The 14767-nt window shown below is 42.1% G+C and overlaps 1 protein-coding gene across 2 annotated transcripts in view; it reads right to left on the bottom strand.

Annotated features, from left to right (window-relative positions):
• Positions 1-9009: 9009 nt before the first annotated feature.
• The window catches only part of LOC119661688 (neogenin), a 480846-nt gene continuing 475088 nt past the window's right edge, over positions 9010-14767 (bottom strand). For both annotated transcript variants that reach the window (XM_038071132.1, XM_038071133.1), the window contains exon 16: positions 9010-9715. In XM_038071132.1, the coding sequence (XP_037927060.1) occupies positions 9483-9715 (233 nt within the window). In that variant the 3' untranslated portion in view covers positions 9010-9482. The remainder of the gene's footprint in view (positions 9716-14767) is intronic.

Genomic DNA, 14767 nt, shown 5'->3' with positions numbered 1-14767 from the left:
AGTAAACCGATTTTAATAAGGTTTTGTGTAAACACAATTAAAAAACGTACCTTGCGCTTTGTGATGACAGTCAAATGCAGCTTTTCGGGGTCGAAACACGTGGATCGATACTCGGAAATCTAATTGCTGGCTGTCGAAATACACTGCTGCCGGATGTGGGGACCTCGCTGACGCACCGTCTGATTGTCAAACGTTGGCGTTGGGTGCGTGAAAAAAGCCGAACTATCGGGGTCACCACTGTGGCTACTTGGATTCCCATCAAATTAAAACACTGGCGCTTGATTAGGACACCTTTATTCGCCGACGGCTTCGTACGCTGTGCGAGGAGTGGAAACTCGACACGATAGTCATGGCAAGAGACCATATGTCTTCTGTCTGAAATAATCCTTTGTATGGATCGGCATGACTTCCCTCGCTCTTAGATGTCGTGGCGATCGCTGTCGCGTTCCCACACAGTACACTGTAGAAGACATTGTGCTCAGCATTGCATTCGTCCGAAATTAATACCCTGATTTGACTGAGCTTTCGCAGCTGAATCTACTGGTGTCCGACATCCAGTCACGATAACCATATTTACCACCGGTGAGATTTGAACCGCAACCTTTCACTACGACAGCCCAGTGCTCTAACCCTCGAGCCATCTGGACAAGCAAAAACCGTCTAATTATTTTTAATTACAATCTTATCCTGGAAAACAATCGAGAACAAGGAATAAACCTTTTTTTATTCAATATTAAGATATTCTTTATTTTTTTTCGTTTCTTTTTTCTCCATACTTATTTTAATTACATCATAATTAAATAATTTCGATTCGATCCGATTTCTTGCTGTCATAAATCCAATTCATAATTTCAGCATACTTAAAACTAATTTCCTCGTTTATTTCTTGTAATTCTTACCTAGTCCAACTTATCGAATAACTTGTAGCCGTTTCGGTACAGTGCAATTTCATGTTGTGTCAGAGGTTTAAGTTTACTTCTATTAAAGATTTAATCTGTATATATATATATAGATTCGTTTTTATATATATTTGTAGTAAAAAAAGGGTTCCTTCCAAAGAAAATTTGTTTGAATAAATAATCGCATTAGATGTATAAAAACTGCTTAGGTCATGATAGTCTTATATTCTGGAAAGAAGTTGTAATTCCTTGTTTTGAGCGTAAAACTAGTTCGATCAATTCGAATTTCAAATCTTTTTGTGTGCTATAAGTATCTTGAGAAATTACAAAGAACATCACAAAAAGGATTCGGTTTCAGGTTTGTCTTTTTGCTGTTAACTGAATTCGTTTCTTATGGTTCAATATTCGGTGCTATTACTTCAACTGATTTTGTGCATTGACTTTCGATTAGGCCAGGATTCAGGCCTTATTCTGGTGAACTTTACATAAATTCCAAATTATTCTATTAGTTACTCTCAAATACTAAATGCAAACAATATATTTATACAGTTTAGATGTACATATGAGAATGAAGGGAAGTGATTAGAATATTGTGCAGTGATTAAGTGTTCTATGCAGGAAGAAATATTTTATTATGAAAAAGTAGATGAAGTTAGGATGCCACTTAAAACACAGCAAGATTCCTAAAAAAGTACGCCTAGCCTAGTTAGTGAAGTTCTTGATTACCCCGTGAATTCGCATGGATGAAACTATACAATGTATGGTACAAAATGTGTAAACCTAAATTAAAGTAAATGGGTTGTTATTTGCGTCATATACGATGCAGATACAGTCCCACATCAGGTGGAAGGTGTGGTGATCAAAATTAGATATTCTCGGTATATATGACACAAACAAGTCAACGTATACATAGTAACATGCATTACCCTAAAATTTACTGTACAAAGTTCTCTTTGTGGTTCATAAATAATGGCACTGAGATTGTGTACCTACAATTTTGATCACAACAAGACAGAAAAGATACAACACATATGGATTGATCTGACGTAGACTATGAACGTAACATACACAACCCGATTTCTGGGAAATTTTCATTAAGGGGGAATCTAGGACGGCGATCTCAAAACTTCCGCCAGTCCTTCATTTACGTTTTATGATCATGACAAAAAATTAACGTACATATATAAGTAGGTACAGTAAAATCGTACAAATCGTTGAAATGCAGAATTCGTTCCCATGTTACTTTTCATATTTCATAATAATATAATATTTCATATATAAAAATGGCATTAGTATTCGTTAAAAAATATTCTTTTTTGCATTTTTGCTCGTTATCTTATAATGTAATTTGTATAAAGTTCATAATAAATTTGTTTAGTTTATCAATTATGCTTAGTTTGTGTGCTTTTGTGTGGATTACTCACTATATTTACATGGAGTTGTATTTACTTCGGCGTCCGTGGTTAAATCTTCTTTTTTTTAGGACCAAATAAGCGCATGCATGAATTTAACTGCATTCATTCCAAAATAAATGTTGCTTTACTATTAGTCATGAAATAAGATACACACCGTCATGGCCATAATTGTTTACAAAAAGCGAATCACAATGAAAACTGGGATGAAGCCAAAAAAGCTCCTTTAATTTTTATTGTAACGAAATGAACCTCCATACAGGTGTCCTTTGAGTAATTCATAATTAGTTAACAACAGAAATATTAAAACATGAAATGAAGTTAGTTACGGGCGGTAGTTGCAGATATCCCTCGAATAGGAGGCAGCGAGCCCCTACAATAAGCATTTGCGTCAGTCACTTCGAGACACGGGAGAGCGTGTCAGGGGGATTTTTGGACAAATCAATGGTCAGGTGCCCTCGGCACGCGGGACTTCCACAAGGTGCACGTTTCTGGCCTTTAACCACCCGAATTCGGGGTCTGGTTTACCCAGGTCGAAACTGCGTTCAGCATTCGAGGAATCACGCGTGAATCAACAAACTTCGATTATGTGATACACATACCGCTGCTGCATCTGCTACTGATTTTCTCCATCGATTGCGAATCCCTACCAAGTGATTAAAGCCTGGGTCAATAGCCTCAGGATGGCAAGGATGGGAAGGAACCTCATGGGTCGCGCCTCAATAGATATCTGATGAAGAAAAAGCAATGTTCAGGACTGTGATCCGTCGCGGATCTTCCCTCTCGATCACGGCACTCGGGTCCGGGGACTTATGGCTTTCATCGTTAGGCCGTCGGGAATTTCTTTGTTTGCGTCCGATTTTGAAATCCGGTGCAGACCCACCGATCGGTATAGATACGTTGATTTTGTGTTAATGACACACCAGGGATCAAAGCATGATTGAGAAAGGAGGGGAAGGAGGAATACCTTTATGCTGAATGGCTGAGTTACACCTAAGCGTCTCAGGTGAGTAGGGTGTCATGAACTACGTAGCCAGATCTGCAACATAGTTGTGTGAACTTCAGCACGTTTCGAACTACCTGAAGCAGCTTTCACCGAGGTCTGCCCTGGATAGGTTTTTGCGATGGGCCGACAACCCATCCATGTAAAAACTACTCCATCTCAAGAAACCTGGAATGACAAAGCAAACTACTAACAGACTATTTTTCAGATCCTGGAATGTCCGCTCCTTGAACAAAACAGGCCCCGCCAAGACACTCCTTCATCAGCTCGAGATTTACAAATTGTCCATGATTGCAGTTAAGGAAAAAAAATTGGAATCGTAGCGAAATAAGCGATACGAATTCGCACACACAAGAAGTTTGGAGTTGCATTATAGTGTACAAGCTACACGTCATCGCCTTCAAACCTGTTAACGAAAGGTTTTGTGTCCTTCACAACAGGACTGGTTTTTTTCAACCTCCGGCTCATCAACGTACACGCCCCGGAAATTGGAAACGAAATCTAGCATCAGGGAACCACTGGAGGGCACAGCCTCCGTGAGGAATGGAATCATAACGATCAATGATTAATTGACTTCGCCAGCAGTAGAAATCTTGTCGTAAGCTCCACATCGCATCGCATCGGCGCATTCACAGACAGATCTGGAAATCACCGGACGCATATACTGTCAACCAAATTGACCACGTCTCATCATCATCATCATCAACGGCGCAACAACCGATATCCGGTCTAAACCTGCCTTACTAAGGAACTCCAGACATCCCGGTTTTGAGCCGAGGTCCACCAATTCGATATCCCTAAAAGCTATCTGGCGTCCTGACCTACGTTATCGTTCCATCTCAGGCAGGTTCGGCCTCCCCTTTTTTTCTACCATAGATATTGCCCTTATAGACTTTTCGGGTGGGATCATCCTCATCCATACGGCTGAAGTGACCCGTCCACCGTTACCTATTGAGTCGGATTTTATCCACAACCAGACGGTCATGGTATCGCTCTAAGATTTGGTCGTTATGTAGGCTACGGAATCGTTCATCCTCATGTAGGGGGCCAAAAATTCTTCGGAGGATTCTTCTCTCGAACGCGGCCAAGAGTTGGCAATTCTTCTTGCTAAGAACCCAAGTCTCCGAGGAATACATGAGGGCTAGCAAGATCATTGCCTTGTACTGTAAGAGCTTTGACCCTATGGTGAGACGTTTCGACCGACCCTCGGACAGGGTCTAGTTAATACAGGTCGTGTACTGTGTACTGTGTTCAGTATTCGTGGAATCAACGCGCGAATGAACAAACTTCAATTATGTGATATACATACCACTACTGCATCTGCTACTGATTTTCCCCATCACCAAGGATCCATCGATTACGAACCCCTACTAAGTGATTAAAACCGACTAATAGACTGGCGAAAGTCACCGACCAGTGGAGTGCAGCAATGATTAGTCACCTAACCTGAATGTGCCCAGGACGGGAGCGACAACGCAAACATGCTAGCTCCTACTCGCGGAACCGCGGGTTGTCCGAAGTTAACGTGACCAGGGTCGTCCTTTGGCAGTAAACCCGCCTAATAGTCACTGACAGGAGGTTGAAGTATCAGTTGTTAGTAGATGCGGAAGCATACGAGTCGCTGATTCCGTGCGTGGACGTCGACTTTGCATAACCAACATAATGATATCAACATTTACGGGTGAAGAGATATGGTCGACCTCGAGCTCTCGACCTCGGCATAAAACGAAACTTCCATCGCTAACTGGAGTAGCTTATTCTATGAGTAGATTTTTTTAAGCATCCCGGCTTGTTGGTCGATCTGCGTAGGCGTCGACTAGCCGATATGACTGGACTGTCTTGGACTAACGAAGAATGAATAATTAGGGCTAAGGCATTCCTATTAGACAGATTAGGTCGACAGAAGTTCAGTGATAAATCCGTTGAAGGGAGACTAGTCAGATCTTCAATGACGGATAAGACCGACCAAATTCGGGAAAAGAACACGTGAATATTCGTCGAGATAAGAGACATACCTTCTGTGAGAAAATTCGTAATAAAGACAAGAGGCGTAGCATAGATTTTGAATATTTGCGCCCGGCGGAAGATGACCTAGATCCCGACAGACTAACCAGGTACGAATATGTTTGAGAGCAGCATCAAATGGGACCTCTAACGAGACGCGCTATATTGATATGTATGCTTATCGAGCATCACGTTACGTCGCGAAGACCTGTCGCAAGAGCATGCGCATAATGGAGAAGGTGGTCAGGAAAATCCATTCGAATGAGAAAATGATGATCAACGAAGTGCGAAAAGATTACTTAATATATTGTTAGTTATCATCATCAACGGTGCAACAACTGGCATTCGGCCTAGGCCTGCCTTAATAACGAACTGCAGACATCCCGGTTTTGCGACGAGGTTTACCAATCCGATATCCCTAAACATTGTCTAGTGTCCTGTTCTATGCCATCGCTCCATTTCAGGCATGATCTGCCTCGTCTTCTTTTCCTACCATATATTTGTAGTGTCCGTCGAAAAGCGTACACGAAACAAAAGAGGCGTGAGTAAACTTGAGAACCCGCTAGAGTTCGTCAAAGAAGTACTCATGGAGATGAAGTTTATCGAAGAATCGGTATTAATAGAGAACGTGGAACTTGAAGAAGCTATCCAAGGCATAGAATCGCTAAAGTTGAGTCGTGTTAAAGTAGTGAAAGTATGTTCACACCTGGAATATGGGAGATAGTAAGACGACCTGATGCAATAAGGGTAATTGGCTCTAAGGTAATAATGAACAGTATGGCTAACGTGGCGGTCTTTCACAGACACCTGGATATGGTTTCAACAAAACATTTGCTCCCCAGGCAAGTTAGAAGCAGACAGACTACTAGCAGCCCTGTCGGCGCCAATGAAGCCGAAAATACATCAAATGGATGTAGTAGCGAGGGCGTATTTACTAGACGAAATCGACAAGGAGTTCCTTTTTCTTCAGCCTTTGTTCCGTTCACAAGCGGGGTCGGCTATTATCGACAAAGAGTTGTACATGGAAAAGCTCCAACTGTGTTAGAAGAGGCATACATAGGGGAATATATAATCCGGGACGAGCGACGAGACGTAGCCATGATTGATTCAATATAGGATTGACACGAAGATTCCCTTAGTAGCAGTGTACGTTAACGACTTGCTCGAGTTTAACTTACAAAAGATATGCTGACGAACTGCTAGAGAAATTCTATATGGGCTGCATAATTTTAACCCGCAGAACACGCCACGAGTCCGACATCGACACCAAAGGGTAGAACTGATCCGAAAAAAAGAGACAAAAAACCCGCGATTAGTCAGATATATTTGTCGGTGACGACGAGGCTAGACATCGTGCATAGTGTAATTGTGATGAACCAATTAAACGAGGAACCGAATGTGAACCACTGGGGTGTCCCAAAGCGAGTACTCCTGATTTGAAGGAGACGTCGAAGAGCCCGTGTATACGAAGAATCGGCGGACAAAACTGTTCAGTACGTCGACCCAGACTAGGACCATTATCTTGGAGGCTCTAGTTTGTACATAGGGCACGCATTGCAGCTAGTAGGAGCCGCAATTAGCTCGAAATTCAAGAAGCATGATGACAACCGAGCTGAGGCAACAAAGGAGTCTATATACTTGCAGGGACTCCTAAATAAGCTCGAAGTTTCTGAGTTCTCAGAAAACCTTATATATTGGGATAATCGAGGCGCGGTGAGTTATTAAGGAGCTTCAATGATAGTACGAATCACGTCATGATAAAATTTAACTTTCTACGAGAAGCCATAAAGGATGAATGTATCAAAAAAGACACACATTGTCCGAGGATATAATCACCGAGGGGACCTGGGCATTGCCACATTTTTTTTGGCTGGGTAGTTGAAATGAGAGGAATCATTTAATTTAAGGGCCCACTTCCTAGCCTCTGCCTCCTACTTTGCAACTGATTTCAAAACTAAAAGCTTTGGAAAGTACTAATCGAGACCTTTCATTTGATACCCCAAAAGAGTATATTTTCGGTGAAAAACTAAATGTACACCCCCCCTTTTGTATATGAGGGAACCTACCCCAAAACAGATGAGAGGAGTTACTGAACAACGTAAATTGCATGCTGCTCAGTTTTCGAAATTGGAGGACGTGGCTGCTCGGCGGAGAAGAGTGAAAACTAAGATTTCGGTTGGCCAAGGGCCGCCATTGGGCTGCAGTGTATAGAAAAAGAACAGAAATTCTTGAAATGACCTCTACAAAACCCTGACTTGAATATCTGTCATAATCAAAAATGCTTCAAAAGATTGGAAAATCACTAGCTGAAAACGTAAAGTCAAAGGTAACAATATATTTATCGATACGGGTAATAGTCCTAAGGAACCTTTTACGAAGATAAACAACCAATTTGCTTTTTTTCTAGATTTTATGGAAAGACGAGGTGCTATTTACCATTGTGCAAATAACGTTGGTCGTATTTGTGGATATGCAAATAATTACTCGCAATTCGTAAAAGAAGGACGAAGACGGTTTCGTGCCAGGGCAGAGGCAATTCATCAGACGCTGCCTCACCTCTCCCTGGAAGCAGCGTGAACGAAGCGGCTCGCAGGTGTTATACGCTCCCTTTTATAATTCGCAAAACACGACAAGGGTGTCACAATATTGAACATGACATGACAATATTCAATATAAATCCGCCCACAGTTTAGGCCAAAGCTTAGCCGGAGCTAGGCACTTTTTTTTTAGGAATTCGGGAGTCCTAAGTCCGCATCAACTTGATACTGGTCCGGACGAAATGGAGAGTCGCTCTTTTACTTTTTGAACATTGGGTGTTAAACTCAAAAAGAGGAGTCCGTGGACCATAAAGAGTGGGAGCAAGTTGCTCTCCATTTGGTCCGGTCCGGCATTAAGTTGTTGCGAATTTAGGACTCCCAGATTCCTAAAAAAAAGTGCCCGCATTTCGTTTTTAATTCTTTTTTCTTTAGTCTGCAATATTTTATTTTCATCATCAATGGCGCAACATCTGGTATCCGGTCTAAGCCTGCCTTCATAAGGAACTCCAGACATCCCGGTTTTGCGCCGACGTCCACAAATTCGATATCCCTAAAAGCTGTCTGGTGACCTGACCTACGCCATCGCTCCATCTTAGGCAGGGTCTGCCTTGTCTTCTTTTTCTACCATAAATATTGCCCTTATAGACTTTCCGGGCTGGATAATTCCTCATCCATACGGATTAAGTGACCCGCCCACCGTAACCTAGTGAGCCGGATTTTATCCACAACCGGACGGTCATGGTATCGCTCATAGATTTGGTCGTTATGTAGGCTACGGAATCATCCATCCTCATGTAGGAGGCCAAAAATTCTTCGGAGGATTCTTCTCTCGAACGCGGCCAAGAGTTCGCAATTCTTCTTGCTAAGAACCCAAGTCTCCGAGGAATACATGAGGACTGGCAAGATTTTATTTTTTCTTTTGTTTAGTAATAATGAACTTATCAAAGAACACTTGTATGAAACTTATTTTGGTCACAATGAAAATCAAAGGAGTTAATTTGATTTCATCCGAATTTTTCATTGTGATTTGCTTTGTGTAAATAATTGTGGTCATAATTGTCCGTATCCCATCCTCTTTGTATTCTAAAGAATGGAAACAAAATATTTTGATAATCGAAAATATCACGAAACTTTTCATGCATCTCTCGAACTCGATTTCAACAATAATTTCCTTCCTCGACATATGTTGGTTTCCAAAATTATTAAAACCTAAAGCACGGGAGCTGAAACCCAATTCAGCAAAAATCCTAACAACATTATACATCGAAAGGTTTTAACTCAGTTTACGATCAAACTAAATTAAATGTCAGCCAATTATTTAGGTGCGATTTAGTTAATTTTTCAATAAAAAAATAAAAAACCCCACTCTAAAAAGTCTCATAAAATTCGATAATCCTAGTCCACGTACGGCTCTATCAAACTAAAAACTAAGAAACTAAATTTGAAATAAATAAAATTATCAAAAAATATAATTCTACCTAAATCTAACCATTTATAGATATCAAACATTCACACAGTTCACATTACATACTTTCCGCACTCTGTACATTATCGGAAACAATCGTATATCGAACATATAGAAAAAAACTTATTTCATACGAAAAACTACCCCCGGCGGAGAACAACGTTAACATTCGAATTCATTGGCAGTTATTGCACTCAAATCTTTCATAAGCCCTTCTAGATTGGCCATTTCCTGGTTCAATTCCTCGGTTGAAGTACTCGGAGCTAGCCTTTGGATTTCATCGTTTGAGTGGGCTACGGAAGGACCGCTCTGAAGACGATTTGTAGGGGTTAGACTTGAGAATGACGCCTTTTTGTAGGGCGATGCATTTTGTGGACGTATTGTTACGGCAGGAACTGAAAGAAAAAGAAATGAAAATAATTAGTTTTAATTGAGGAATCTATTTTGATAAAAAACAAGTCGGGAAACCGGAAGCTGGACGCTTCAGGTACGAAAGGTTTTGTGTATTTCTTAGTACGTAGCACGTAATGCAGGGTGCGGCAGCATAACTTCCTTTTTTAAAATGCGCGCCACTCAGTTAGTTGATGTCATAGTGGAGCGCTAGTGGTTTCGTTCAAGAGGGGATACTGTAAAGTTTTGTCCCGACACGGTTCAGTCGCCATTATGCGTTGGAATAGTGAGGAGCGTGCCTTTGCCGTTGAGGTTTACTTTTCAAGCGAATGTTCGGTTATTGCAAGACATGACAAACGCCAGAAATCGGTTTACGCAATGTATGGGGAATGGGGGACGTCACCTAACAGATTTGATCTTCAAAACAATGTAAATAAAAACTTTAGACATGTACCTACATTATAAAAAATAAATAAATATTTTCCGATGCATACAATAGTTTTTATTGAGTTTTGAAAAAAGGAAGTTATGCTGCCGCATCCTGTATATCCATATATTATGTGAGAATATCCACTTTCGGATGATATTGACATTCATAGTCTTGAATTTGCAAGGAAGCGACAAACTTGGTGAGATCATGCTGTATGTTATACCCTATATTACTGCGAAATTTCATGGTGCTAACATGAACTTAAGGGGGATTTTCCAGCTAATTACTTGGTACTGACCCTACGGGGTACTGACCCTAGACCTTCCTACTGGAGGCCTCCAATGGAGGCCGGTTTCGCGGACGATATTGGTGTGACGGTTGTTGCACGCCTTCTCGAGGAAGCCGAGCTCTATGCAAATGAAGCAGTCTATGAGATTAAATCCTGGTTAGAGAATGCTGGTCTACAGCTCGCAGAGCATAAGTCGGAAGTAGTACTTATTTCCAAGCGGAGAAAGTGCACTTCCATGAAGATCAAAGTTGGAACGCAAACAATTTATTCCAAGCCTGCACTTAAGTACTTAGGTGTAATGATTGACCAGAGGTTGAATTTCAGATTGCATGTGGAGGGTGCAGCAACCAAGGCATGTAACATCGGCGCGCTGGTTGCGAGAATGCTACCAAATATAGGTGGCCCAAGGCCGAGCCGTCGACTCCTTATTTCAAGGGTGGTCAGTTCGATCCTACTGTATGCAGCCCCAGTATGGGCAGATGCACTGCGCTTACAGAACAACTTCCAATGAAGTAGCTTGCGTGATAGCAGGAATGATCCCGATTGAGATTCTGCCGAAAGAAATACAACGACTTTACGATCGAACGTACCTCACCGGAGAATCTCCTGCCCGTCGATGACAGTTCGCACGAGCTGAAACTGTCGCGGAATGACAAGAGAAGTGGGATGAGTCAGAAAAAGGCCGTTGGACCCACAAAATCATATGGGATATCCGGAAATGGATCGAACGACCTCACGGCGAAGTAGGTTTCGACCTAATTCAATTCTTGAGCGGACACGGAGGCTATCGAGCATATCTGTATCGATTTGGGCGTGATAATTCGCCATATTGCCCACAGTGAAAATCTGCCTCATCAAGTGTCATGGCCTAATGTGCATCAAAGTTAAATGTTCAGAAAAGGCACTATTGCGGTTCATGCTTGTTTTTAGATTGTGTCTTACTTTCTCTACGTTATGATCTTTTTCGTTTTTTAAATAACACATACAACCTGTTAAGTAGATAAAAGTAGTGATTCCCCCAACCGCAACCCAACAATCCCTGTGGTCCGGCGTTTTGATGACACAGCTCTCAAGAACAGGGTTATAAGGGGAGAAACAGCAGAATCTGGTGGGCTTCGAATCCTAGAGCCAGTCCGTGCAGTTCACGAAAGATAACAATCCTCCAATTCTATGGCTGGAGACTTCGTTAAGGTCGGCACAGAACAGTTTATTTGTCCATTGGTTATAGCTAAAGGCAGTTAATCGCAAAGAAAGTACATGAGTATCTTGCTTTCCTCATTGCAGCTTCAAGAGAGTATGCTATAATTTTTGTAGTAATTTTGTCGCAGGAGAGTCAAATCATCCTCGATTTTGCGCACAGCTTGGGTCATCTGGAGTTTGTAACTGACGACTAATGTTCCTCAGTATATCCAGCGAGACGCAGATTCCGCCCGCAAGCGTGAGCAGGGATAGAACTCCTTTTGATCAGCTTGTCGGCTTGCTTATTTCCTGCTACATTCCTCTTTCTTGGAACCCAAAGATCGTCGGCTCTAACTTCACAATCCACTTTGATCCAATATTATGATATTGCAATACACTCGGCTTTCGTTGAGAATCTTGTAGTGAAGTTTCGCTTGAAGTCCAGCCAACATGTACAGTAGTTCATTGGGTACCCCCAAAGTATTCTTGGTAATAGGGACGAGATGTTGCTATGGTCATAGGTGTCAACATATCCAAACATAAATGTAGAAGAGCTTTATCAATCCTCAACCAACTAACAATCAACTCAAAAAGAGGGGTCCGTGAACTACAAAAGAGGAAGTAAGTTGCTTTCTAAGCGGTTCGGTCCGTCATCAAGTGGATGCGGGCTCAGGACTCCCTGCATCCTCAACAAAAAAAATCACTTTGGCCTAGTTTAGATGTGCACATATGACGGATTTCACTTCAATATAATTCACACTCATGTCGTGTTTGCGATTATATATGTATAAGTAGAGCGATTACCATCTGTCGCCACTGTCAGTCACGCTGCTCCCAGGGCAGAGGTGAGCCAGCGTCTGATGAGTTGCCTCTGCCCTGGACGAACCTTTTCTGCAGTTAGTGTCTAGGGCAAAGTCAGTAGTTGTAGGAAAGTATTGCAACGACTTCGGCCACGACATTATACCTAAATCGTCCAAAAAGTGGAAGAGTAAAGCTCAGCAGACGAAAACTTCAGCCAATAAGGAGGAGGGATTGCCGAAAAAATTCGGCCTATCGAAATGTTCTTCTCCGCTCTTACCAGGAAGTGCTAAAGAAAGGGAAGTTGGTGGCACAACTGGCCAAACACCAGTATTTGAAAATGGATCCATGCGGGCTGGATAGCGTGGACTTGGAAAACGCCCCCAGTCGACACACCACGGCCTACTTCCACGTTTTTCGTGGTGTTCAAATCAGCGAAAGAGGTTTTAATGAAGCTGGTCCCTTTCATGAAAACCCATAAAAAATGAACCTCGTCCCTAACCACTACCGTGGGAGTTTCCTGGAGTTTCCTCTAACGCTGCCTAAATGTAAGAGGGGACAATGTACCATCCAGTGGGACAATGAGGACATGCCCAACGGCATCCCTGGAGGTCCTTCTGGGATTAACCCCTCTCCATCTGCACATACAGATTCAGGCAAGGAGGGCAATATTCAGGATGGCCGGGAGTATCAGTGAGGTGGGGAGCTGCCTAAATTGAAGGAAGATCGATATTCTTTCTAGGCGATACCCCGAATTACTGATACCAAGGGATAACAATTCAACGAGGTTTCACTTCGATGAGAAGTTTGAAACACTGGTCCAAGGAAAATGTACTTTGAGCCAATGGGCAGGTACACTAACATATTCCAGGCGGAAATATACGCCATAGACAGATGTGCCTCCTTTAATCTCCAAAGGAACTACAGGAGGCAGAACATTGCTATTCCCACCGATAGCCAAGCAACGATCAAGGAACTTAGATCCAACCAGGTGAACTCTAAACTGGTATGGAAATGCCTTGAGAGACTGAATACACTCGGCTCGTCCTTTGGCAACAGAACATTAGTTTGAAACTCTGAATTGCATATTTTCAGAGAACTTCGAGGAGATTTGTCCTTTTATTCGAGGTAACTGGTAAAACAGTCCCATGGTGGAATCGAGAACTGCAGCAGATGACCGCTGAATCGCGTATACAAAAGCGATAAAAATGAAGACTGGTTAAACTTCAAAAACTCCGCGTGTGAATATAAAGGACTTGTAAGAAGCTCGAAATGAGAGTCCTTTAGAGCACACTATGTGGAATTGGAAGCTGAGAGAGAGCTTAAAATGTTTCTCTCGGAGAAACAGATGCAAAAGTATTATATTATGGTGAGACTAAGGAAATATCGATCACGACAGGGTCTAAGTTGTTTTCATTTTTTTCGGATACATCCTTTTGGCTCTCCGTATTCGTGAAGTTTGTGAAGTTCGTGAAGAAAGATTTTTTCAATGCGCCGTAATACATTCTACAAAGGTCTGTGTTTTTGGACCCTTCTTAATAGAAAATTTTGATGGAATGGATATTTTGGACACAGAATTGAGGGCATAAGATACTAATCTGGTAGCCTGAAGTCTGCTGAAAAGTTTTACAACAAAAAATAATCAGGATTGAATCCTTGAAAATGAAAACAATCATAAACATCGGAGTCGATATGACGTCCAATTTAAGAAGGAAATGGAATCATCAGAATGGATTGATCATCGGTCACAAGAGTCCAGTCTTACGTTACTAACTCAATCGTCGGTTGAAAAGTTTATGGCAGATTAACCAGAGTATGCAAAAGATTAGACCAAAACTGATGTCTGAGTATCTCAATTTCCAGATTTTGGGTGATATATGTAATTCTATTGACTAACATCGAGCTCGGTGCTACCGTCCACCTCTACGTACTGGCACCGGAAAACGCTGTATTCACATAGACTTGCTGGTGGTGATGCAGTAGGCAAATGCTTCAAGACCTTGGGTGATCAGACCCGAGTCTGGACGACGAATCATTTGAAGTAGCTTTGATCAATAAGCCTCTGCCGAAGTCATCTGGTACCATGGGAATCGGGATATCCCTCCGAGTTCATTTGTCTCAACAGAATTCCTAGGGCATGTGTTCTTGACCCGGTTATTTGCGGGTGGACCTCTAGTCGGAGTTTCATGGTTACGTCGGAGTTTCATGGTTACGTGGTTACGTCCATCCCGGGGACGGACACATTCGGGCCTGAAGAGTCAAATTGCGCTGTATAAGTCGGGTTTCGTGCTCCTTAGTTCAAAAGAGACTTTAGGTAGGTCTTGCATCCACCAGCTACCAGCCTGCACTCATTATGAACAG

Source organism: Hermetia illucens, chromosome 1 (assembly GCF_905115235.1).
Source record: "Hermetia illucens chromosome 1, iHerIll2.2.curated.20191125, whole genome shotgun sequence".
Classification (NCBI taxonomy): Eukaryota; Metazoa; Arthropoda; class Insecta; order Diptera; family Stratiomyidae; genus Hermetia; species Hermetia illucens.
Note: the sequence above shows the minus strand (reverse complement) of the source record. Positions and strands in the feature narration are given on the sequence as shown.